We start from the raw sequence: 27,571 nt of genomic DNA, 5'->3' as shown, positions 1-27,571 counted from the left end.
ATTTCCCCACACAGCCACCTGCCTTCCAGCTCTCCCCAGCCCAGGGTCTGCCTTCCCCACCACCTCTTTCCCTCAGCAGACAGGTGAAGTGACCCCCAGGATATTTATCTAGAAGGATATCTACCTGCTGCCCAGGATCTAGCACAGTGCCATGCTTCTCACCCTAGCTGTACCTTACAGTCACCCAGGGAGATTTTCAAAGCCCCACTGCCTAGGCCACACCCCGACTTTTAGATCAGAACCTCTGAGGGTAGGACCCAGGCATCAGTGGTGTTTAATACTCCCCAGGTGATCCCAGGGTGTGACTGAGTTTGAGAACTTCCATCTGGAGAGGGGGTGGAGGAGGAAGCTCCTGGGGCAGGAGGGCCTCTCCCCGGGGTTAGGGGAAACAGCGATGCAGGTTTGGTTTTGTCTTATGCTGAGGTGGTGGCAGTATAAGACTAGAATTGGTGTAAAGAATGATGGAATTGAGAAAGGACCACAGTACCAGGATAGAAATCATTCTGACATACTAGATATTTCGATGCTAGATTCTTAAGTCTCCAGAAAAACTCCCTGAATTCCCAAAGACAGTTCTTGAAGTGGTTGCTCGTTACAGTGGGGGTGGCATCTGACCACTCTGCTAATCTTAATTAGGAAACTGATTCCAACAACCCCGACCAAGTCAGGCGCTTGTGCACGCAGAGACGCGGCCACAACCCACCCACCCTACCCCCAGCTCTCCCAGTTCTTTCCTTTTCCTGTCCTCTCAGGCTTTTCACTTGTTGGAGTCTTTGTGTTCTCCTTAATTGCCTCAGAGCAGTTCCATTTTGTTGTTAAAGGCTGAGCTCCCCGCGGGAATAGGACGTGTTTGTCCCCATCTCCTTTCCTTGCCTGCTCTTCAAGTCCCTTCCAGAACTCCCCGTACCTCTTGAAAAGACCCCACTGGACCTCAGAAAGCTTTTTATTTTTATTTGAATAGTTTGCCAGATTTTTTTTTTTTCTTTTGAAAAGTTTGAGGTCTGTAGTCATTACAACTGTGTAGAAATTATGGTCCAACTTTTCCAACCAGCTTTGTCCCAAAGTAATGGGGGCTGCAGAACTTCAGGGGAGAAGTCAGGCATGTGGGCTGCTGCGATGCCGCCTGCACCACTGGGGGCGTCGAGGCACAGTGCATCTGGTGAGATGTAGATGATGTGTGCACCGTTCTTCCCCCAGGCAGCTACCCAGGCAGCTGTGCTCTAAATTAATGAGGGTCTGTAGGTGCTGCATGACACTATATGTCCATTATATGTCCCTAGATTTGTTTTTGTCATGAATACAAAAGAAAATTTATGTAGCACTCATAAAGGGAAATTAGCAATTAGCATGCTAATTCGGGTTCTGTTTGCATATCTGTTAGCAATTAACATACTAATTAGGGTTATATTTTTACATCTGTCTTAAAGATGTGCAAATTTACACATCATTTGCAGGGGTTTCCTTCATTTATTCTTTGAATGTACATTTACTGAGAATTTATTATATACTAAGCACTGAATGATTCTAAGTTGTAATAGTCATTACTGGCTCTTCATCCATTAAATATTTATTGAAAACTTACTATGTATAGCAGCAGGTATTGTTCTAAGCTCTGGGAATACAGCAGTGAAAAAACCAGCCAAAATTCCTTTACCTCATGGAGCAGTATGTTGTCACTAGGTCAACAATAAACAAGTAAAATATATAGTGTATCAGCAGAGTGACCAATTGTTTCAGTTTGCCTGGGACCAGGGCCTTTCCCAGGATGTGGGACTTTCAGTGCTGAAACTGGCAAAATCCTGGGCAAACCAGGATAGCTGGTCACACTGTTATGAGGCAGATAGGTATTACATAGAAAAAGAATAGGGAAAGCAGATGGGGGAGGACGAGTTGTAGAGACGCAGGTGTGATTGTAAATAGGTGGTTCAGGCAGCCCTCACTGAGAAGACAGCGTTTAAATAAAAACCTAAAGGAAATGAGCAAGTAGCCCATGCAGAGACCTGGTGGAAAAGCATTCTAGACAGAAGGAACAGCAAGTGCCAATGTCCTAAGGCGAGATCCTGAGTGGAAGAACACAGGAGATGAGATGAGAGAGGCAATAGGGCACCAAATCACGTCAGGCCTTGCAGGCCATTGTAACAACTCCAGCTTTTACCCTCTGTGAGAAAGGAAACCACTGAAGAATTTGAGCAAAAGAGTGACGCATGTGACTCATTTGTGTTTCAGCAGAATCATTCTGGCTGCTCTGTTGATAATAGGTGCAAGAAGACAAGGGATGGGGACAGAGAGACCAGTTAGGCAAGAAGTGATGGTGGCTGGTCCAGGTGGTAGCAGTAGAGGTGATAAGATATGAGGGAAAATTCCAGACATATTTTGAAGGCAAAGCCAACAGACTTGCTGACAGATTGGATGTAGGATGTAAGAGAAAAAGAAAAAGAGTCAAAGTGCTGTCCAGTTTTGCATTGAATGGGGACATCGTGTCCTAAGATAGGTGGAGCAAGTTGGGAAGGGGAGAGATTAGGGTTCCATTCTAGACATGTTAGATTTGACATGCCCAGTTGACATCTGAGTGGGATGATTGAGTAGAGAGGACTGAACCTGGAGACCCTCTAATGTAAATAGGACAGAAACTAGCAACAGAGACTGAGAAGGAGCAGCTGGACCGAGAAGAGAAAACCAGGAAAGTGTGATGTCTGAAAACCAGGTGAAGAATCCATATCAGGGCGTAGGAAATTGTGAACCATGTCAAACACCACTGATGGGGAAAGGGAATGCATGGAGATTTCAGTACTGCGTTTAGCAACAGGGAAGTCACAGGTGACCTTGACAATAGCAGTTTCATTGGACTAGTCAGGGCAAAAGTCTGACCAGAGAAAAGAATAGGGGGAGAAGAATCAGAGGCATCAAGTGTAGACAAGTCTTCCAAGGAGTTTGCCATAAAGAAGGCAGGAAATGGGACAGTAGCTGAACGAGATGTGCAGGCAAAGAAATTTGATTTTTAAAATAGGAGAAATTACAGTATGTGAGTTGTAGGGGGAATGGTCAGTTATGGAGGAAAATCAAATGATTGTTGATGGAAGAGAAAGAAAGGGTGTGCTAAGTGAGATGTGAAGAGGTCCCTGGGGACAAGTGGATGGGTTGGCCTTGAATGGGGACATGGAATTTCCATCGTAATAGGAGGGAAGGTGGAATATACGGGCACAGGTCCGGGTCGTTGGGGCTTGCGGAGATTCTCTTGTAGTTGTTTCCATTTTCTTGGGAAAATTGGAAATAAAGTCTTCAGCTGGGGCTGAGTGGGGAGAATATGATAGTCATGTAGAAGAGTGAGAGAGTGAACGGGCTGGGGACTTGCAGTAGCATTGCCAGCGACACTAAGAGCCCACTTGAATTTAACCGAGACCTGACAGCAGGCACATGTGTGCTCACGCACACACATGCACACACACGTGTGCACATACATGGTTTTTCTTTTCTTCCCAGCCTCAACTGCCAGATGCAAGCACAGAATAAGCTCAGAGTTGGACTTAGCTGGAGTTGTGGTTTTACCAGGCAACCATGACAAAGTAAGAAGAGGGTCAAGGGAGTTGAGGATTCAGGGAAGGGTATTTTAATTTTAATGATTGACAATAATTTCTTCCCAACTTTCTATTAAGAAAATTATCAAATGAGTAGGAAAATTGAAAGAGCCGTCCCCCAGTCACACTTTTCCCCCTATGACATTGACCTTTTGAAGAGACCAGGTCAGCTATAAGATATCCCACATTCTGAATTTCTCTCACTGTTTCATCAGGATGTCATTTACTATATTCAACTATTCCCTGTATTTCTTGTAAACTGAAATTGGGTCTAAAGGCTCAATTAGATTAAGGTTGCACATTTTTGCAATAACACTTCAGTAGTACTAGGAACTTCATATCACATCACATCAGAAGATGAGTAACGGGTTGTCCCAGTAGCATTGATGTTAAATTTGATCACTTGGTTGGGTGGTTACAGTAAGATTCCTCTGTTATAAAGATTGCTTATCTCTTATAGTCACCTCGAATTTAAGCTGGGTAAGTGAGGATATTAGAGACATGAAGGACAGTGAAAAGGTGACAGGATTGATGGAACAGATCTACACGAGGCAACTGTTTTTAAATGTTTGTCATCAGCTGGGTGCAGTGGCTCACACCTGTAATGCCAGCACTTTGGGAGGTGAAGGTGGGCGTATTACTTGAGGTCAGGAGTTTGAGACCAGCCTGGCCAACATGGTGAAACCCTGTTTCTACTAAAAACACACACAAAAAATTAGCTGGGCCTGGTGGCGGGCGCCTGTAATCCCAACTACTCAGGAGGCTGTGGCACGAGAATTGTTTGAACCTGGGACGTGGAGTTTGCAGTTAGCTGAGATTGTGCCACTGCACTCCAGCCTGGGCGATAGAGTGAGACTCTGTCTCAAAAAAAAAAAAAAAAAAAAAGTCACCAATTATTCCATTAATTGCCTCCTCATCACTGTTGAACCTGCCCACAAGTGTGTGAGTTGTTTAATCCCAGAACTCAGGTGGCTTCCTTCTCATCACCTAAGAGCTTACTCCCTGGCTACTTTTCATTTTGAACAGACAATAGGTCTGCCATCTTTGGAGATGTCTTTTGTCTTCAGTCATGCTTAATGAGGGATAATAACCCTAGTGACCAGACACCCAACACTGTGCCCTGTCCCTGTGAGGTTGGGGACTCATTCTCAGTGCTAAGAAATCCTCATTCTCCCAACTAATGAGTATAACGCTTGCCTATGGCAGTGTTGCAGGCTGGCCCACAAGCCAGAGCCAGGCCTGTCTTGACTGCCAGGAGGAGCTCTGGGCTGGGGTCCTTAGTTCGTCACTGACCTTCTGTTCTTCACTTCTCTGATTTACTCTGGCTAGATCAATCCAGCCTACTTTTAGTAAGTGACCTTGTTTTAAATTGCTCATCTGTGGCCAGTCACACATCCCTTGCTTTATCACTTCTGCCTGATTAGCTTTGTCCCTGACAAGCCTGAGGTTTGAATTCAAAATAGCTGAGATGTTGGTGCCCTCTAAAGGACACATGAATTTTAAAGGTTGACTCTTTGTTACTAACAACTAGCAAATATTTAGTTGGGTTTGTTTTATGTTTGGAGTTTCTTACTCTCTTTTGAAAACTGGTTAGCAAGTTCTTAAATGAAATGGACAGGCCAATATAATTAATGCAGTATGCAAAAGCCCTAGGGTCAGAGCAGAAAAATAGTGTTTGTCCGTTAAGTGCTTAAAATTTTTAGATACGAGTTTGTGAACAAAGAGTATATAAATTACTTAATTTCTGCTTTAATTATGGAATGATGGAGGGGAAGGTAAGTAAAGCTAGAGTTTTCAAATATTTTAATTAGTAAGAATTTCATGCCTTCCTATAGCATAATTTTTCTATATATGACAAAATTTGAAGTGTCAGACAAATTAATTCTCTAGAATACAAATGGAAGCATCTGTATTTTTATTTTATTTTTGTTTTTATTATTTTTATTTTTATTTTTTTTTTTGCTAGGGAGAGGCAAACATATCCAAAACTTAGGATTATTTGATGAATATTATCCAGAATCAGATCAAAAGAATATTTAATGGTGTTTTTATTTGAAAATAGGGGATTTTTCCTGAAATAGATATCAAGTAAATAAGTTATTTATACAATAGCTCTGCGGTTTTTTTGTTTTTTTGTTTTTTGTTTTTTTTTGAGATAGGATCTTGGTCTGTCACCCAGGTTGGACAGCTTCAACCTCCAGGACTCAAGCTCTCCTACTGCCTCAGCCCCCCAAGTAGTTGGGACTACAGGCACACACTACCACGCCCAGCTAATTTTTGTATCTTACATAATAATAATCCTGTTCTAATTTCTTGACACTACCATTATTTCAGAGGCTTACTTTTAAAGCTTAAATAGGACTATGGAACATATCACAGATGTGAGAGCTGGATTAATACTTAGCCCACAACCTAATCCGTTGAACCAGAGCAGCGCTTTTTAGGCCTGGAGTCCTCTGGGAAGGTATTTCAGCAGGTAAACTGAACAACCTCACTAAGGCAAAGGTATCCTTTTAGGAGCCAAGTGTCAACTAGGAGATGGAGGAATAAGAGTCTCTCCAACCTGTCTGAGAACCAGTTGCAGATATTATAGTAACCACTTCTAATCTTTTGAGGGTTATGTGTTCTGAAAACCTCCACAGTAGGAGAATTTGCATTGTGAAACGAAATTTTGGGAGACCAGAGGGGAGGGAGGACCAAAGTTGAAATTAATACATGAAATTTTGTATAAATATTAAGTTCACCAAGAAAGTAACAACAACATCTGAAATCAAGATAATACCAATGACATCTTACGCATCTTGAATTTGCATAATTGAGCATCATGCAAATTGTACTATCTCATGACTCATCACATCCTATGTCATGGGAGAACTCTGTGACCCTGGAGACCTTGATGAGTCATGATGGAATGCAGAGCCCCAAAATAGCTTCCTTTACTACCACAGTGAACTTTGCATGCCAGCCCAGCCAGCCCCTGGCCAAGCTCAGGGCTAGAAGAAGTGCCCAAGGAGATGTTTTTCAAGCCCTGACTGATACTCCACTGGAGAGGGCAGGCCTGATCAGAGACTAGAGTTGGGTGGTACTGGGCAAAACTGCTGGTTCCAAAATAGGAAAACAAGACTTTGGTAATTCCACAAACTTCCGATTCTGTGACTCACTCTTGCAGTGGGTGGCACTTTGTGGAGTGAGGCTGGGTGAGACCTGGGAGGCTGGAGGTTCTTCCAGCTCTGGTGGTATGGAGGGTTCAGCTTCTTAACAGCCTTGAAGCTCTGACTCCAGTAGTGGGTAGTATTTTGGGGAGGTTAGAGAAGAAAGAGAAATAAGGAATGGTATGTGGGTATATGTGTGTCTTTTCTATCTTTGGTGATGTTTAAACAGGGAGTCAGTAGGTAGAAATGATTCAACTGGAGAAGGATGTCCTCACGCTAACAGAAGTGCTTATTCAATCTGAATACTAGAAATCATGCACATTGCATTTGGAACGACATGCATTTGCTAAGAGAGCCACCTCCTAGTCCAAATGTACCACCATGAGTTCTGCTGACCCTTAAAAATGCACACCAAGGTTTCCTTTCTTTTCAGGTCCTCAAGTATGTTCCACATAATGAAGCACAATCATTACAGCTCTCGGTTCGGCAGCAAACTTGGGCTGCAGTGCATCGGTATGCATGAGAAAGGCATCATATTTAACAACAATCCAGATCTCTGGAAAACAACTCGACCCTTCTTTATGAAAGGTAAGCAGGTACTTAGCTACAATCTTCTTTTTTGTCTATGAATATGCCTTTTTTGAAATCACATTTGTTAAATATTTTATTTACTTATTTATTTATTTATGGAGACAGAGTCTGACTCTATCACCCAGGCTGGAGTGAAGTGGCACGACCTTGGCTTACTGTAACCTCCGCCTCCCGGGCTCAGGTGATCCTCCCACCTCAGCCTCGCAAGTAGCTGGGACTACAGGTGTGCACCACCATGCCTGGCTAATTTTTGTATTTTTTGTAGAAATAGGGTTTTGCCACATTTGAGACCAGGCTGGGCTCGAACTCACGGAGTCAAACGATTCACCCGCCTCGGCCTCCCAAAGTGCTGGGATTACAGGCATGAGCCATCATGCCCAGTCTGAAATCATATTTTGAATTATACTGCAATAAAGCAGGAAGAGCTAACATTCATTATACCTTTACTCTGTAGTAGCCATTGTTCTAAACACTTGAATGGCAGCCCCATGTGGTAAATGTTGTTATCACCTACAACTGACAGAAAATGAAGGCATAAAGAGGTTAAGTAACTTGCCCAAGGTCCAAACATTAGTAAATGATAGCCTGGAATATATCCCCGAAGCCTATATTTCTTAATCACCACACATTCTTTTCTTCTTATTGATATGCAAAGCAATTTTATAGGTATAAAGAAGAGATGAAGATATATATTTAGAGTCATTTCAGTTAAGAATTTAGCATGTCACCCATATGTTTGATTTAAACATGGCCACACAATGTGTTTGCTGAGTGCTTGACTGACAGCCCAGATGATTCAACAGGAAGCAATTTGTGAATGAAATTAGAGAATTTTAGAACTGAGAGGGACCATATCTGTCATCTAACCTCTGATTTTAACAGTTGAGGAAATAAAGTCCCAATGAAGTTATGATTTTCACCCAGGCAAAACAGGGAGTAATGAATGAGCTGAGACTCGGTTGCAAGCCTCCTTATCCAGTGATTTTTCTCCCTTTACCTCATCATGCTGGAAATGAAACTATTGGGGAATACACATGACTAAGCCTGGACATTACTATCAAGCATCAAGAAAAATAATCGTGCCCTAGAAACCTTGTTAGTGGTGGAATCTGGGGCTAGATGATTTTAGGTCCGGCCCTGTCTATTCACAGCCTTCCCTCCAGCAGCCCGTGCTGTGAACCCAGGTCACCACCTTCCGTGTGCCTGCTAAGATGGGGAGAGCTATGCCAGTACCTGTGCCCACTGGGTGTTGAGTCCAGCCTTCAGAGCTGCCCCTCATCAGGACTCAGCACAACTCTTGCTGTAGACCCCAGTGTATCACTTTCCTATTGCTGCTGTAACAAATTGCCACAAAATAAGTAGCTTACAAGAACACATTTATCTCACAGTTCTGTAGGTCAGAAGTCTGACATGGATCTCAGTGAGCTGAAAATCAAGGCATAGGCAAGGCTATGTGCCTTTCTGGGGGCTCTAGGAAAGACTCTCTTTGTCTTTTCCAGCTCTAGAGGCCAGCCACATTCCTTGGCTTATGGCCCTTTCCTCCAGCTTCAAAGCCAGCAACAGTGGATTGAGTCCTTTGCACGTTACATCTCTGGCCCACCTTCTGTCATCCCATCTCTCTCTGGCTTTGACCTTGGCTTAGAAAGGTCCTTTGCCTTTTTTTTTTCTTCTTCTGAGACAGAGTCTTGCTCTGTCGCCCAGACCAGAGTGCAGTGGCGCCATCTCGGCTCACTGCAAGCTCCACCTCCTGGGTTCACACCATTCTCCTGCCTCAGCCTCACAAGTAGCTAGGACTACAGGCACCCCCCACCACGCCCGGCTAATTTTTTGTATTTTTAGTAGAGATGGAGTTTCACCGTGTTAGCCAGGATGATCTCGATCTCCTGACCTTGTGATCCACCCGCCTCGGCCTCCTGAAGTGTTGGGATTACAGGCATGAGCCTGTAATCTTTGCTTTTAAGAACTCATGATGAGGTTTGTCCCACCCCATTTCAAAGTCTTTAACCTTAGTTATATCTGCTACTTTTCATGTAAAGTAACGTATTAGTTGGTTCTGGGGATTATGACCCAGACAAATTTAGGGTGCTATTATTCTGCCTATCACTCATGTTGGGGGAGATAAATCTCCTTATACCTTATAAAACTATGGAACGAATTAATGGAAAAAGTATAGGACTTGGTATTACAGGTTGTGAGTTTGAGTCCCAGCACTGCCACTTGCTACCTATCTGACCTTAGGCAAGTCGCTTCACCTTTCTGAGCTTCAGTTTCCCTATTCACAAAAGGTGATAAATGTTATAAAACTTGCACTCTAGGGCTATTGTGAAGAGCAAATGAAATAATGCTATAAGATCCCACGTTTGACTTTTTCATTTGGCTCAGGCATATTAGGAATATGTGAACTAGTATTTAGGAGTAGTTAACTTTCACATACCAATATCCTCTACCCTGACATGCAAGAGCTAATTAAAAGAATCTCTAAGTTCATCCATTTGTTTGACAAACCACCGTTGTCATCACTGAACTAGGTACCAAGATACAATGACAAAGCAGATGTGGTTCCTGCCCTCGAGGAACTTATAATGGGGGAGGGGGGTTTGAATTAGGAAGGGGCAGCCCAGCACATCACCAAACACTACCCTAGGTGATAGTAATGCTGGCGGTTGCACGGAGTGATGCCAAGTACAGATGAACAGGCCATCTAAAGCACACTGAGGGGCAGGGGAGACTTTTCAGAGGACTGGATGCTCATAATGAGTAAGGTAGAAGCTAATTAAGAAAACAAAAGACAAACATTCTAGGAGTAAAGAACAGGATAGCCAAAGGCACAGATGAATAGTTAGACATGACGCATCCAGGGCCCTGTCAGTAAGTCCTTGTGCCTGGTGCAGATACATTCAGGGACGTGGCCAAGGGGAGGGCAGGGCCATATCACCAAAAATCTCTCGGTTAAGGCAAGGAATTGAGCTTATCTCAGAAACTATGGAGAATCACTAAAGATTTTAAGCAGAATGATATGAACATATTTGTATTTTATAAAAATCCCTCTGGTAGCAGAGAGAATGACTAATTGGAAGGAAGCAGGACCGTGAGCAGTGAGAACATTTAGGAGCTACTGCAGTGATGCAGGAAAGGTGGAGGGGAGGCTGTGGGTTCAAGATAGTCAAAAGGATAGACCCTATGGTAGTAGACCCTATAGTACTTGGAAATTAAGCCAAACATCTTTGTGACTTTTTTTTAGATAGCCTTCTCTAGGGAAGATCAGGGTTTCTACAAAAAAGTGCTACACAATTGGACCCAAATTCATAATCCCAAGAAATAGGAGGCTAATTGCTTATTGGAAAGTTCACTGTGGTGTCTGACATTTCTATAATCAATGAGAGTCCTAAGCGTTTTTCAGTGAATTTCCTTTTAGAGTTAGACTCCCTGTTGGTTTTCCTGATATAGCAGAAAGCTTGGCACAAGTTTCAGTAACGTTAATGAAAGTATTGACTTACTAGGTGAGTCTGTAGAGAAATAGTTAAGTGCAACTTAGGCAATGGCCCATCTTGGGAGGTGGGGAAGGGTGGGAGCGAGGGGTGAAGAAATAGCATATGTTTCCCAAAACTGCCGAGAAATGTGTCCATATTGATGGTATTTGCTGTTTGCTTGCCCAATTTTCTTTTGACTGGACAGATTCAATACGTTTTGGCACATTTTAAAAATTAAATCATATCTACATCATACCACTGCCTATAAGCAATGTTATTACATTTTTGCCCATAAGTTTGGCATGTGGCTTCAAGCTCTTTAAACACAGAGGCAAATCATGCATGAGCCTGGGAGAAAACCACCAGTGACATTCTAAGCCAACCCTTCCACACAAAGGGTTGAGTCATTTGTCCTGCTTGCTGAAGTGGCAGTCACCCAGAGAACAACATCCTGGTCTTTCACATCTGCCAAGTCCTTCCTATGGTCAGAAAGCCTGCTCCTACCTCAACCTTCCTTCCAAGATGTATGGAAATCTCAAAAGTCTAGGACCAGTCCTCAGGCCTCCTTTCTTGTTTGCAAAGTATACCTTCAGGCATGGGGGTTCTGCAGCTTAACCCAGTGTGTGTGTGTGTGTGTGTGTGTGTGTGTGTGTGTGTGTGTGTGTTTAAGAGAGAGAGAGAGAGACAGAGGATAATCTTCTTCTGGAGTTACATCTACAAAGTTTCCCAATATTTTTTATCTCATTTCAAAGACTCTGACGTTAACAACAAACATGAATAATAAAAGATTTAAAAAGAAAGATTACTCCTAAAAGAAGCTTAAAGAAACTTAACACAAAGAGAGAAAGGGGCACTTTAAGGGTTAAACCCTCCTGTGTAGGCCACCCACCATCAGGACTGCTCAGATAGTCAGGAACAGGGCAAGAGTGAGATCAGAGCCAGTTTACTCTGTTTTCATTCATTCATTCTTTCCTCTGTTGAAAAAATATGTATGAAGGCCCCCATGGACCATCAGCTTGAAGGGCAATGCTAGTGAGCGACTGTCACTGTCCTTAAAGAGCTCTCAGTTCAGTGAGGGAAGACTGGTAAGCAAGCAAGGAATTGCTTAGCTGTCATGCCGTTGGTTGAGTAAAATAAACCTGGAAGTAGTTTGAAGAGAAATCAAAATTAAGAGAAGGGCACTTTGGGGGATTTTTACAACTAGCCTTTTACACTTTAACAGGAAGCACCTTAGATCAAATAGGATCCAATTTGACCAGTTTTCCAGTAATATCCTGCCACCTGTTGAAACACAAAATAAATATGATCCTAGGCAAATCCAAATCAGCTTTGGAGGGAAATGTATACAATAAATATGAAAAAATCACTGATTTGTGAGTTATGACCACAAGTACTAAATGTTTCCTTTGCAGTCTCATAAATGGCTGGCTAGAGCATGAAAAAAGTTGAATTTTTAACAGTTTGTTTAAAATAATATTTGTCCCTATCTTCCTTCCATTCATTCATTCTTAACTATAGGATAGTACGTGCTTATGGAAAATCACAGAAAAGCATAAGATGATGAAAACTTCCACCCAATTATTAAATAAAAAATTGTGGACAATTAAGCTCCAACATAAAAAGCCAGAATGGCCTGATTTTGTGTGTGCCCTGGAGTTCATGATGGCTGATTCTCTGATGTGTACCCTGCAGCTCTGTCGGGCCCCGGCCTTGTTCGCATGGTCACAGTCTGTGCTGAATCCCTCAAAACACATCTGGACAGGTTGGAGGAAGTGACCAATGAATCAGGCTACGTGGACGTGTTGACCCTCCTGCGGCGTGTCATGCTGGACACCTCTAACATGCTCTTCTTGAGGATCCCTTTGGACGGTACTGACATTTTCACTCTCGCATCTTGACCATCTGTCCTTTATTGAACAAGGAGCTAGGAGGGTTAGCAGACCAAAGGAATCACATGCCGTTTTCTACATTGCTCTTGTTCAAACATTTCTAAGTACTCCTCGTTTTTTTCCCTAGTGTTTCTGCTTTATTCACTTATAAAATATAAATTTCCATAAAGTAGGGGCCAGCATCTATTTCTTTTGTATCTTTCCTCATTACTCTAGGAAATAGAATTCTACCCACAGTTGAAACTTAACAACTGTGATTAGTTCATTTGGTTATTAGCATATCCTACCACCAATCAACTTTATATATTTAATCATTTCCAACTGTTCTTTTGGGCATGATATACACATACATATATACACACGTATATACACACACTCCTCCCTCAAAGCTACTAAACATGAAAATATCATGCCTATATGATAAAAATGTCAATATTGCTGGTGATACTGATGCTGATGGAAATGACGATATTAGCTGCCATTAACGTAATATCTAATGTGTGCCAAACAGTATTAAAAATTGCTATATATACATGTTTGCCATTTATTGTTTATAGTCTTAACAAGATGTCTCACTCAAAAGGCTAGTTTCCTCACTATGATACAGAAATGAATATGAAAACGTGCATGCTCACGTCAAACTCATAGAACTTGGTTTTATTTTGGCAGGATTAAACCAATTTGCAACTTGAGTACAACTGCCAATATTTCGGCTAGTTCTTGAAAAGTTGTGCCATTGTGCAAAAGTCCTTGACTTTTTGATAACTTTTTAACCTAATGATCAAACACCTGACAGGAATGGAATTCACTGGACTTGTACCTAATTGTTTTACACTGTTTTCTACGGGTTACATTTTTTATTGCCATTGCGACCTTTATCCACACACTAACCTGGAAAGTATAGGAATTAAAAAATTGGTATTCTTTCTGATATACCTTTTTCGTTTTCTTCTTAAAGTCATTTAAATTATATATTACTCTTAAAGAATGTTTTGGTCTCCATTTTAGTAGTCTGTGCATAAGGTACTAATACATGTACACAAAGAAAAATTCACAAGCCCATTCAGATGTCTTTTAGAACATTACTTACCACTAAATATTTATACAGTTGACATAATGCTTATTATGCCCTTGAATAATAGAATTTGTTTTTTATTACTTCTTATCCATAAGCATTGGCCTTATATTATTTCAAGAGGAACAGAATTTATTATTAAACAAGATTCTTAAATCCATTATTCATATCGTGACCTCATACATTTTGTAACCCTAGTAGTGAATATACCCTAAAAACCTATAAATCCCCCAAATCACTCTACTGATAAAAAAAAAAAAAATGTACATGCAACTCTACCACCACACCAAAAAGCGTAAATCACTTGAGTAGTTTGGTGGTTACCAGAGGAAGGGAAGCGTAGTTGGGCAATGGGGAGAGAAGAGATGAAGAGAAGTTGATTAATGGGTACAAAAATACAGGTAGATAGAAGAAACAAGACCTAGTGTTCAATAAATCAGTGTAGTGAAGAAAATAAATAATAATCTATGTAAACCAAGTAGCTAGTAGAGAATAATTTGAATGTTCTCAGCATAAAGAAAAGATAAATGTTTAAAGTGATAAATATCCTCATTACCCTGATTTGGTTATTACACATTATACAAATCTATCAAAATATTACATGTACCCCTAAATATGTATATCTATTATGTATCAATAGAAAATTAATCATTTGGATTAATTCCATTCTGCTGTTGGCATTAAGTATGTACAACTCAGTGTGACTTTTCCTGAATTAACACCAGTGTTCATTGATTCAAACATTCATTCATCAAACATTTATTGATTGCCTATTTTATGCCAGGCACTGTTTTAGGTTCTGGGGACATAACAGTGACCCAGACGGATAAAGTTCTTGCCTTCAAGGGACTTACATTCCAGTGGGTGATATGGACAGGAAAAGAAATAAATATCTAATAAAATATTAGGCAATAGTAAGTGCCTTGAAGGAAAAATGAAGCAGGGTAAGAGGACAGGAAGTGAAGGAGGGCAACAGTGGGTGTGGGCACTCCCTATTGCCACACTGGCTGTATGGTTTTGGGCAAGCTTCCGAATTTCTATGAATTGCAATTTCTTCAACTGCAAAAGGATGACATCACAAAACCCATGGCAAGAATATGAAAATGAAATTAAAAATCTCTTTCACAAAGCGCCTAGCATGGTGACTGGTATTTAGCAGTTGGAAATAAATGTCTATTCTTTTCCCTTTTGTATATTATCTGGTATAATTTGAAAAAGTAAGGGTTTTATTTCCTCTAGTATTCAATTTAATTAAAGAACATTTGTTAAGAGCTGATTGTGTGTGAGGCTTAGGACAAGGCATTGAAGAACACAAGATGAATTCTACACTCTGGATTGAATATAAATAACTATGAAAGCTACGTGATGAGTGCTATGGGGGAAAAATGAACAAAGCACCATGAGAACATGATTAGAAGCTATTAAGTGTATAATCCATATAAACTGTCCACTTCATGGCTCTGCTTACCCAACACCAAATGAAGTTAAAATGTGCTTGTTAGCCACCTAACAGGCTCCACTTTTTGCACTCCCAGGTATCAGAGTGAAGGCCATAACAGCCATAATTACTAGTTCCATTTGTCCAGAGAAACAGGAGCAAGTTGGAAGCTCAGCCCGAGGAGAATATGTGAAATTACAGGTTGAAAACTTGAAAACTAGCAACTCATTGGTTAACTAGTCCAATTTGGATGGCAAGGAGAACAAATCAGTGCTTGATTTCTCTAGTGGTATTCACATGGCTAAGACTCCTACTGAAGATGGAACCTCGCTTAGCTTAGAACCCCGCACTATTAGAAGAATCTACAGGAATGTTTTCTGCACAGACCACCCTTCTTAGGCTCACATTTTGCTCAACTGCTCTTCCTTGTGCGTTTTTTTTTTTCCTACAGAAAGTGCTATCGTGGTTAAAATCCAAGGTTATTTTGATGCATGGCAAGCTCTCCTCATCAAACCAGACATCTTCTTTAAGATTTCTTGGCTATACAAAAAGTATGAGAAGTCTGTGTAAGTAATACAACTTTGGAAGATTTATGAGTACAATTGGATTGGTTTTTTCCCCTTGTGTCTTTGCTGTTTTTGTTGGCCTCTCCGGTAACTTTTCTGCTCTCTAGAGCCCACAGGGAGCTGTTGATTAGGTTGCTGATGAAACACTTTTTACAGCAATCTGGCTGCATTTGGCCAGACCAGAGAGTAAATGAAGCCTTTGGCTGGGCGGCTTCTCGGCAAGGGGTCTGAGTGTGTGGTCTCGGAGCTTCAACTCGGGAACTAGGACATTGGTGTGTTTTGAGTTGAAGAGAAGGGTTGACTGATCCTGTCATTAAAATCTGTCAAAATTATCTTTGCACAACTGAAAATCTGGAACCATAGAATCAATTTATAGTTGTGTTGTTTTTGAATGAATTTAACATAATTTAACTTGTAAGAACTGACATTAGTCTCAATACAATTTTTTCTTAATGAGTATAACTAACTCAATTCAATAAAATGTGTGTGGGTTTTTTAAATTATGTATCTTGTGCTTTGGGGGTCCTGAAATTGTCATTAAATGGCTTTGTTTTGATCTTAGAATTGTCCATCAGAAAACCAGACAAATGCCCAGTGGCCTACAGGCTAATCAATGGGTTTGTAGAGTACAAGTAGCCAGTCACTAAACACTGCTACCTCTAACCACCAGTGGAAAGCCTATGGAATCTAGAAGCCTATGCTTTGTGTCCTGTTTCTAATGGCCTTGGGAAGTTATTTAAAGTAAGATATAACCTATCTTCTAGAGTAGGGGCATAGGTTAATGACATCATATAAGTAAGGCAATTAGCATAGAGCATGGCACATAGAGGGTACTAAATATGTTAGTTTCTCCCTTTCCTGTGTTCATATCTTCCTCAGATGTTCCTAACCATCTCAAGTTCTCCATCTCTAAACGTCCCCAAGCTTGTCTGAAGACCTGACCTTATTCTACTTGTGGATTTTGAAATTCAATAATATTAGTTTCTAGAGAAGAAGCCAACTTGATGTTGTTTTGTTTATTCTCTCATGGTTGATGAGTACTAGGTGAATGTTTTAGACACTTGGTTCTTTATACATTTCATTCCCACCAGAGCTTATTGTGACTTGAAAACAAATAGATAAAAGATTCATCTCTTCCCTGTGATCAGAGTTGGTGGCAGTGGTAGTGGTCTGAAGAGTTCATTACATAGTTCTTAGTCATTAGTTTAGCCTTGGTCTTGGCCATTGGACCTATAGAAATTTATTGTACAAGTCTGTGTAAAGGTTTCTCTTAGGTTTCTGCAGTTCCATCAAGGAACTCTCTATGAATTTACAGGCTAGGGGCACTCCAACACCTCCCAGACCATTTGGGGCTAGTGCTCAGATGGGAATGCTATGAGCATTCTCGGCCTACTAGGAAGAGGGCACCACAGCCCAACTGAGTGAATATCTGTTAATTGTATGTAGAAGTTGCTCAGCAAACATTTGATGAATGCATGGATCAGTAGAGTATTTAAGTGTATCAGTGAACATGTCAATTAGAATTTGAAAGATGGATTTATTATACATTTAACGTAATACAGAACATTGTTCCCTGGGATAAGGGAACAATACACTTACAAAGAACACATACACTTAAGGACAGAGATAGGAAAAATTGAATTTAGATTCAAGGTGACTTTATTTTTCATCTAGTGTGATCCCTTCACTTTAAAAGGATGTAGGGCCCAGAGACTCAAAGTATCTTACATAGAAAGAGAACAACCTGAACTAGGACCTGACCCCACCCCGTCCAAGTGTTCTTTCAACCACACTGCCAAAATACCTATACATATTTATGCAACTGTTTATTCATTCAACACATATTAGTGTTTACAATGTGGCAGAAACTAACAAGGCATGAGAATAAACATCAAGAATGATACCTAGTCACTGGAGTTTACTGTTTATAACACTAATCTCAAACTCAACAGTCTTCAGGACTAGGCAAAGAAAAGCAGGCTATGGGGGCTGGGTGCAGTGGCTCATGCCTGTAATCCCAGCATTTTGGGAGGCCGGGGCGGGCGGATCACCTGAGGTCAGGAGTTTGAGACCAACCTGACCAACGTGGTGAAACCCTGTCTTTACTAATAATACAAAAAATTAACTGGGCATGGTGGCGGGTGCCTGTAATCCCAACTACTCAGGAGGCTGAGGCAGGAGAATGGCTTGAACCTAGGAGGTGGAGGTTGCAGTGAGCTGAGATCATGCCACTGCACTCCAGCCTGGGCTACAGACTGAGACTTTGTCTCAATTAAAAGAAAAAGAAAAAAAAAAAAAAAGCAGGCTGTGGAAACATAAGACAAGGAAATGGAGGTGCCTGTGGCAAACTGAAGAGCACCTGACAGCACTCACAGGTTTGTTTTTGTTTTTGTTTTAATTTAAACATTGTGCCTGCCAAATCAGAAATTGGAAAATATTGCTAGATTTAGCCTTTTGCTATCAATTTTTAACCCTTAACTAGAAGTCACAGCCTTGATTTTGCTACCAGAATCCAGAAACCTTAGCTAACTCTGGCACCTTAACATGAAGTATAAGGTCTATGTAATTTAAGAGTATTTATGAAGAAATAAAACAGTAATTCACTGACTCATAAGCACCAAGGGTTTCAATTAAAGCAGATCCTTTTACCTAAATACATGGCAAATAAATCTGTTTCACTAGATGTCTAAACTGAGTACAAATAGACTATATTTTGACTTTTTTTCCAGCAAGGATTTGAAAGATGCCATAGAAGTTCTGATAGCAGAAAAAAGACGCAGGATTTCCACGGAAGAGAAACTGGAAGAATGCATGGACTTTGCCACTGAGTTGATTTTAGCCGAGGTACTGACCTGAACTAACCGTAACTCCCATGCCACATATGTTATGACTGTGTAGAGGTGTGTAAAGATCCCCTTTTGTAACTGTTGTGTATTTCTGCTTTTAAATACTTTCTCTAGCAGTTCTATAATCCCAATTCAAATAGCCAACACATTAGGTATTTCAGTAAGGCCTTTAAGATTGGAACATTCTAGTAAGACTGACTGCTAAGATTGTGACTCTTCTGTGTAACAATATAAAATATGAAAACAAGTTGGGGGAGGCCAAAGACACTACATACATAGACAACCGGCCTAATTGTTCATCTTTCAGCTAAAGATGGTCATGTAAAATGTCCACAGTCAATCACAGAGACATGTGGTTTCTATTATTTCATTTTGTTGAAGTTGTTGATCCTTGAGTATCACCTCCCCTCATTTTTTGAAACTTTGATTCACTTTCCAAATTTTTCCTGTCTTCCAATTGTTCAGAAACGAGGTGACCTGACGAGAGAGAACGTGAACCAGTGCATATTGGAAATGCTGATCGCAGCTCCTGACACCATGTCTGTCTCTTTGTTCTTCATGTTATTTCTCATTGCAAAGCACCCTAATGTTGAAGAGGCAATAATGAAGGAAATCCAGACTGTTGTTGGTAAGAATTTATCAAATAAATAACACAGCTTAAAAACAATTTCTTCTGAATGTCCATTTCTTATGTCCTAAAAATCTGATATCAAACATAAAATTTTTTATAATTCACTCCAAACAATAAAGCAAGACATTCTGTCACATTTGATTATACCAGATAGACTGAAAAGATGGTTCTTTCTGTTGTCTTAATCATAAAAGTAATACATGCTCATTGGGAGGAATTTAAATCACAGTGATGTGTAAAGCAGTAAGTGACATCCCCCAATCTTTTCCACTCTCCTCTCCAGCCTCATCCCCACTCTCCAGTGGCAACCATTGTGAATAGTTTGCTGTGCATTTGCTAAAATCTTTTTCTGTTTGCCCACAAACACATATTTACGGTTGGATTTGTCCATTTTACAAAAATATGGGATCATGTACAGTGTTCTGTCTCCCTTGTCAGTTACAAAAGACTTTTGTGGAATCTCCCAGGGAAATGATCGTCTCTCATTTATAGCAGTGTTTCTGGGCTTCAAGCGACCCGTTCACAAATGAACTTCCAGTTTGTGGCAGAAGGAAGAGGAGAAGATGACAGCAAAGACAGGGGAGTGATACATATCCCTCTCCACTCCAATCCAGTGATGCCAGCCCCTTCCTCTCCCCTGCCCTCTGCTCCTCTGCAGCGGAGCTTCCAGGTCCACACTCAGGTCTTCCCCAACTCTACTGCTTCATTGCTCTGTCTCCGCTTCAGTTTCATCCTGCTCCACTCTTCTACAGCAACAACCATGCCAACTTTGAAAGAAATCAAATTTGCTTTCTGGGAGAAAGCATAATTCCTCATTTGACACTTCCTTCACATGAGTAATCTTTTAGGATTACTCATTTCTTACAAATGTGAAGAGATATCACAGAATGTAGACTTCCCTCTCTTGACTTTACACAGACCCTGCAAAACAAGTTATTTGGTTGTAGAAGGGCATCATCTTTTTCAAACCATGGGAGTGCTGCTTGAAATAGTTAAACATAAGGAGAAATTTCACTGAAGGGTTAAATATGGGAGAGAAGGGATCTGCAGATGCCTCACACAGGTGGGAAGTTTCCTGGCAAGGTAGATAGCAAGGAGTCGGAATAACATCTAGACTTCAAATTCCAGAATGTTTTCTTGACTGCCTCCTCTCAGGTTCTCAGGTTCTGTGCCAGGTGCAGGGCTACAGCCCTGAACAAGCCAGCACCATCCCTGCGCTCGCGGGGCTCACGGTCTGGTGGGAAAAAGAAAACAAGCTCAATACAGTAAAAAGAGACCGAAGGAGGGCGTTCAAGGAAACCATAAGCCTTTAATACATATTGAATACAATTTATTTGAGAGGTGAAATGTGCGTGTACATGTTGATGTTCCCTGACACTTCAAAAGGCCTCTGCAAAGATGGAAAAGCAGCAGAGCCATTTGCAATTGTCCATGCTCCCTCCTGTGTGCCACACACAGACTGGGTAACTACTTCCTAGTGAACACCTTTGGTCACCATCTCCGTCATCTTCCTTTCTACTTCCCAACCCCAGCTATACAGGCCCCATTAGACCCTTGAGTGTGCCAACAGCAGTATGTAAGGGGAAGGGCCATGAGAGGACTCTGACCAAACTAGACCTTTCCTCAGTAGCTTGGTTGCATATGAGACAGGGCTGCCTCAGGACCCTGGGCTATTTTTTATTCTGCAAAAGTGGCATCTCTGAAGCTTTACCATGTCTGGGAATAATCTGAGCCTCTTTGACCAGTGTCAGGCCAATCTGAGACAGTGAGGGTGTCCATCAATCCCCAGCTCACCCGGGGCTGATCTGAGGCACCTATTTTGTCGTGGTGGGGAGAAAGTCCTTGTCACTCTACTGCAGGTCTTTCTTGATGAGATGCCGAGGGACTATCAGTGATATGTAAGGGCAGATGACTGCACAGGTAACCAGAGGAGAAAATTTCGTTGAAATGAATCAAATCTGCCATCTCACTTTGACTCTGCAGCAGCGTGTGCATCATCTCTGGGATGGTTGTGGTGCCAGTTTGCTCACAAGTGAAGAGAGGAAATGAATGTCCCCTACAATTTAGAGCAGGGAACAAAAACTCAAAGATTTCAGAAAGCAGGCAGATAAGATGAATGTTTGAAGCAGATTGGGCACGGTCTAGATGGAACTGTATGACGTATGCCCCCTCTAAAAGGGTAATTGGCCACTCAGCGTCAGCCCATTATTGCTATGTGGGAATGTAAGTTCAGCATCACCAAGTTTTCTGGATATTCAGGCTTTTCTATAAAATCCTCCAGTTTTTAAGGTAATTGGCTTCATATCTGAATTTTTATGAAACACTTTGTGGACTGAGCGTAACATATTTGGCCCTGGTTGCTGGTGTGCATTAGAATTAGAGCCACAGTTTTTTTCAACCAAGAGCAAACTGTTCTGTGGAAAAAACAGGAGCTTTGATGCCAATCACAGATGGAAACTAACATTACCTTATTTGTCCCTTTTATCTGTTTCCACAGGTGAGAGAGATGTAAAGATTGATGATATGCAAAAATTAAAAGTGATGGAAAACTTCATTTATGAGAGCATGCGGTACCAGCCTGTCGTGGACTTGGTCATGCGCAAAGCCTTAGAAGATGATGTAATTGATGGCTACCCAGTGAAAAAGGGGACGAACATTATCCTGAATATTGGAAGGATGCACAGACTCGAGTTTTTCCCCAAACCCAATGAATTTACTCTTGAAAATTTTGCAAAGAATGTAAGAGCCCTTCCTTAAAGTTGAGCATGCCATTCTTGAAAATGTCAACTGTTAAATCCTTGCACCATAAACGTTTCATTTTTCTTACTCATTCCCTCTGCCACCTCACCAGAAGCACACATGTACCCTAGCTTGGAGCAGGGCTCCCGTATTCATCCTCAAGCCTTCAAGGATGCTGGGTCTCCAGCTCTAAGAAGTATCTACATGGTGGCCACAAAATAGGTCAAAATGTGAAAAAGCTGGGCCCTTAATTTGGCTAAAATGAGGTGATTTTTGTTTAACCCAACCAACCTACTTTTCCATTTAAACTTTGTCATCATGTCATCAGATTCAGCTATAGCACCATCTAAGCAAAGGAAAGTCCACTACTGCTTCAGATGAAAATCAAATGAGACCAGAAGATTTGGTTTTTGCAAAGTGCCTTTGGCTCATCAAATGGCCCCATGAGCAGTAGGTCCCATTCTAAATAGGACTTACTAATTAGAAGAGAGACAGTTTTTCTTTTTTTTATAATTGATGTGTACTAGAGATTCCACCTTCATTAGGTCAAATTTTAGGCAATATGTTTTTCAATCTGAATTACATAAGCAGTTCCCTAAGTGCCCTTTTTTCAATTTGCATATGGTGTAGAAACATGATGCTAAAATTAATTAAGTACTCCAATTCATCTTGTTTCTACATGGGCAATCCAGATAATGCCATGTAAATCAGTAAACTGATCAACAAAAATTTGTTGAACATCTACTATATGCCAGGCACTAAGTCCAGATGTGGACAAGACAGATGTGGTCCTCATTAATTTTCTGCATAACTAAAATTAGTTAGATGCTTGGCACTGAATAGGCCAGTAATCTACATCTTTGCTTGCCTTTGTCTCTTATTTGGTATCACAAAAAATAATCTTTGCCTTAGTGACTTATAAAACAGTAGTAAATCTGTGGCTATTCCACAGAGCTACCTGATTATACTAACACTTGCTGTAATAAGATGGTTTGCATTACTCTACCCCAGAACATGAAAGGCAAAACTGGGGACTCTCTGCAGTTGGGTCGGATCACAAGGGGTGAATCAAACAGGACACAGAAAGAGCTTGAGTTCCAGTTGTTCATCTGAGGGGCTAGAGGGCATTGTGGCTGATAACCACAACACAGTGTTCTGACTGACCCGTGTTTTCAGAATGAATCAAACAGAGACTGAGTGACTCTAAACTTTAATATTCTGGCTGTCTGATCATTTTCACAGGTTCCTTATAGGTACTTTCAACCATTTGGCTTTGGGCCCCGTGGCTGTGCAGGAAAGTACATCGCCATGGTGATGATGAAAGCCATCCTCGTTACACTTCTGAGACGATTCCATGTGAAGACATTGCAAGGACAGTGTGTTGAGAGAATACAGAAGATACACGACTTGTCCTCGCACCCAGATGAGACTAAAAACATGCTGGAAATGATCTTTACCCCCAGAAACTCAGACAGGTGTCTGGAACACTAGAGAAGGCTGGTCAGTACCCACTCTGGAGCATTTCTCATCAGTAGTTCACATACAAATCATCCATCCTTGCCAATACTGTCATCCTCACAGTGAACACTCAGTGGCCCACTGCATTTTATAGGCATATTTCATATGGGTTGTCACCAAGCTGAGTGCTATTGGTCATCTGCTCCTATTCACACCAGAGAACCAGACTACAAGAGAAAAGCAAAGGCCAAGAGTTTGAGGGAGAAATAGTCAGTGAAGAAACTATCCGTAAAGGCCCGATTCCACCAAATGTGCTCTGAGAAGGATAGGCCTTCATTAACAAAATGTATGTCTGGTTCCCCACTAGAGCTCTACTGCCTCAACCCAAGGTGATTTTTATGTCTGGGGCAGAAACACTCAAGTTGATTAGAAAGACCAGCCCAATGTCAGGGTACCTGGGGCCAAACACAACTGCTAGTGTGAATTAAAATACTTTAATTTTGTTTTCTGTGGGGGTGGAACAGTAACATTCATAGTCTTTGGAGAAATGCTTAGAAATTCAGCATTTGACCCTTCCTGTGAATTAAGCCCAATTAATTCCTGTTTGTCCACATATGATCTGCCTGTGGCAAAAGTTAAATCAGAGGAAATTCTTTCCCAGTCTGTCAATTTATGCCTCAGCCACTTGCCTATACTACAATTCGTTGTATTACCTGTAGATTCAAGTAATACAAACTAATTTAGTAATAGCCTGGGTTAAGTATTATTAGGACCCTGTGTCTGCTGTAGAAAAAAAAATTCGCATACTGCACTTCAAATAAAAATCCTTTTGGCATGTTTCCATTTTTGCTTAGCTCAATTAGTGTGGCTAACCAAGAGATAACTGTAAATGTGACATTGATTTGCTCTTACTACAGCTTCAGTGACTGGGGGAGGAAAAGTCCCAACCCAATGGGCTCAAACTTCTAAGGGGTGCTCCTCTCATCCCCTTATCCTTCTCCCTCGACATTTTCTCCCTCTCTTTCTTCCCATGACCCCAAAAGCCAAGGGCAATAGATCAGAAAAGAACATGGTCAGAGTAGAACCCCTGAAGTATTTTTTAATCCTACCTCAAAATTTAAGTTACCTGAGAGATTTAACGTTATCTAGTTCATTGAATCATTGTATGTGGTCATGGATAAAATGCATACCTTGGAATTCGCTTTCTAAAGGAAATCAAATATGAATGGAGGAACTTTTCAAACACCACTTTACTTGTGTTATATAGCCAATATAACTATCTCTACTGAATGTCATTGAAAAACTGAAAAATTAAACTTATTTACAAATAGGTAAATATTTGTCATTGAATCCATTGCCATCCCATTTGACTATTCTTTTCATCCTACTGTATAGTAATAAGGCAACAGCTGAGTATAAGATGAAAGTGTAATCTCCCTGAAAGCAGGAGCTATTTTCTTTCTTTTGTAATCCATCTGCATCCCCATCTCCCCATCCTGTCTCCCTGTATTCTCTCCCAAGCTCAGTTCCGAATAGGCACTCCTGCTCAGAGATACTCCCAACTGATGCAGAAACCAAATAAAGAGGTAGGTATTCCAAGAATTCAAGAATGGATATGAGTAAAAAATAAAACATTTAGTTGAGCCTGGAATTATTTGGATCATCTATATGGCCTAAAAATATATGGACTATGCCTGTGTACCTGAATATGTCTATAGTCAGCTCGAGACAATCATCCAAATAATTTAGACCCCTGAAAGCAAGGCCAGGATTTGCGATTTAATGTGTCCAAATTAATTCACTTGAAAATTAGTAACACTCTGTTTACATTGCCTCTGGGTGGAGCTGCATGGTGGAGGAAGTCCAACTTTGGATCCATGTACTTCACCTATCCAATACACTTGGGACATTTATGTATATTTTATCTGTATATATGAAGCCAAGGTCTGTGTCTACACAGTCAAAGTGAAATGAAAGTTTGATATAGTTGTACATAGATAACTATTTTGCAGATACAAAAATATCCTAGGGAAAAACTGGGAGTGGAGGGGTGGGGGGTGGAAATCAGGGATATGGGGGAGGGACAGGAAGAGGGGAAGTGTTGGTTTAAATGATCCAAGCAAACTCTCCCAGAATCAAATACCTGGGTAGTTGTTCAACTTTTCATTCTGCTTAGCCTGTATAGACAAACCCCATATGTTTGTAAGGCTTGGCCTAGGAATTTTGGAATACCATTGGCTTTTCAGTAGGCTGATGAACATGTATTTGAAAATTCTATTATTTCTTCATAATTTTGCCTCACTGTTAAGTGCTTAACTGTCACTCTTGAATGTGCAATGTGCTGTGGATTCCATTTTCATCAGTTCTCAAAGAACTGGAATGTGTAAATTATCAGTGAAATGCATGCATATAAGGGCTCTATCATTATCAAATTGTAAGGACAATTGTCCCCTTCTATATCTCTGGGCATACTAGACACCCCATGCCTTCATTGAGATCCCATTTTCCCTCTCTCAAGTGGAAAATAATCACATCCAGCAAGCTCTCTCATTATTGAGAAATACCACTTGGAAATTGCCACTTTTTATTCCTAAGCAGCACCTTTCACTGCTAATGGTGCTAATATTCCACAAAAGCATGTGCCATTGGCCCACTGAAGGATGGAGGGACCCTTTTCAATCTGTATCAGCTGGGCTCTGGGACTGAATCTCTCACCTATTCTTGCAGAAGGACATACTAATTAAACCTTATCAAAGTAGTAAGTCAAATGGAGCATATGATGCTTTCAGTTGCTCTTAGCTCAAAGAACAAAGTCAAGGGCTTAACCCTTCACGGCTCAATTATGTCAGGGCTTACCTGTTTCAAATTCTTCATTTCCTTTCTGCAGCTTTTAGCAGGTATTGGCCTATTCTAGGAAGTCAATGACCATAACCCTGTTTCTACCAGGTCAACAAGACAATGGAATGTATTTAGACAGGGCAACCCCCATTCATCAAGTCCAGCCCATTAAGTATACTCTACCCCTCTCTCTCCCATCAAGAAAACATTTCAAAGTGCAAAACAAATAAGAGTCATAAGAAAACAACGATAATTATCATAAGAATAACCTCGAATCCACTGTGATTTATAACAAAAAGCAAATGTTTCACAAACCTCAGTATTTTAGTTTGTTAGCAAAACATTTCTTGCAAAGAAGGTCTTAATTAGAAGGTATGGCAGCTGAGTGCCTGTGGTCCAGGTAATTTTTAAAGTTCCTTTCAGCACTGCGACTCCATGAATAGGGAGGCAGTGGAGCCCTGAATCTGGGCTCAGCCTTTTTGTAAGAATATGCTTTGGGCAAACTGTTTCATTTCTCCATATCACAGTTTTCTCATCAATCCAATGTGGATAATAATTATCTTATAAGCACTGCTATGAGGATTGCAAGAAATAATTTCTGTGAAGGCCTTTAGCACAGTGCTGGTACACAGCAGCCTCTCACTGAGCATAGGGCATGATAATGACAAGCTGAGTAATTAGGCTGAATCATGATCTCCTCAAACCTCTTCTTGTGCAGTAGAGGGCGGCAGGAGATGATGTGCCAGATGCTTCTATTATCTCACATTAGGCTTCATGACAACCTTCCCATCAGTATGAATGCCTCAGTAATCCCTGCAGCCTATTGATAAGACAGAGTCCCAGGGAGTTTGAGGACTTGCACCCAAGCACTCAGCTAGTAAAGGAGCAACCTAGATTCAAGTCCACCTCTCATTCCAAAGCCCTTGTCCCCTCTCTCGTGCCATCTTTTTGCAGCAGGACTAACCTGCTGAGAGGCTGGGGAGTCTCATTCCACTTGCCCAGCTCTCTCACCATGTGATGCTGGGTAAACCCCTTTTAAGGGCTGCTCATTCCCCATCTCATTGCCCGAGGAATATGAAGCAAGGAATATCTCAGTTTCTTCATCTATGAAATATGAATGATTTTACCTGCCTTCTCTACTTCCCAAATGTGTTTCAAGGTACCTTCTCAAAAGAGATCGAGGAAAGTGCTGTAAAAGTTTAGTTAGTATAAAATGGTAGTAGTATTAATGAGTGTATTCCAACAGCTGCCTCAATAAGAAATTATCAGATTCCATTTGGCCATTACCTGACCATCAGGGACA

The 27,571-nt window shown here is 41.0% G+C and overlaps 1 protein-coding gene across 1 annotated transcript in view; it reads left to right on the top strand.

Moving 5' to 3' along the window:
- The window catches only part of LOC112627390 (aromatase), a 128,939-nt gene extending 104,173 nt beyond the window's left edge, over nt 1–24,766 (top strand). Inside the window, exons 5-11 of the mRNA XM_025389574.1 lie at nt 7,161–7,315; nt 12,481–12,657; nt 15,642–15,756; nt 18,486–18,600; nt 19,068–19,230; nt 21,731–21,972; nt 23,215–24,766. Coding sequence (XP_025245359.1) covers nt 7,161–7,315; nt 12,481–12,657; nt 15,642–15,756; nt 18,486–18,600; nt 19,068–19,230; nt 21,731–21,972; nt 23,215–23,463 — 1,216 coding nt within the window. The 3' untranslated portion in view covers nt 23,464–24,766. The remainder of the gene's footprint in view (nt 1–7,160; nt 7,316–12,480; nt 12,658–15,641; nt 15,757–18,485; nt 18,601–19,067; nt 19,231–21,730; nt 21,973–23,214) is intronic.
- Nucleotides 24,767–27,571: the final 2,805 nt, after the last annotated feature.

The sequence above is a fragment of the Theropithecus gelada genome, chromosome 7a, assembly GCF_003255815.1.
Source record: "Theropithecus gelada isolate Dixy chromosome 7a, Tgel_1.0, whole genome shotgun sequence".
NCBI classification, from domain to species: Eukaryota; Metazoa; Chordata; class Mammalia; order Primates; family Cercopithecidae; genus Theropithecus; species Theropithecus gelada.
The sequence above is the reverse complement of the archived record's forward strand: the minus strand, read 5'-3'. Positions and strand labels throughout refer to the sequence as shown.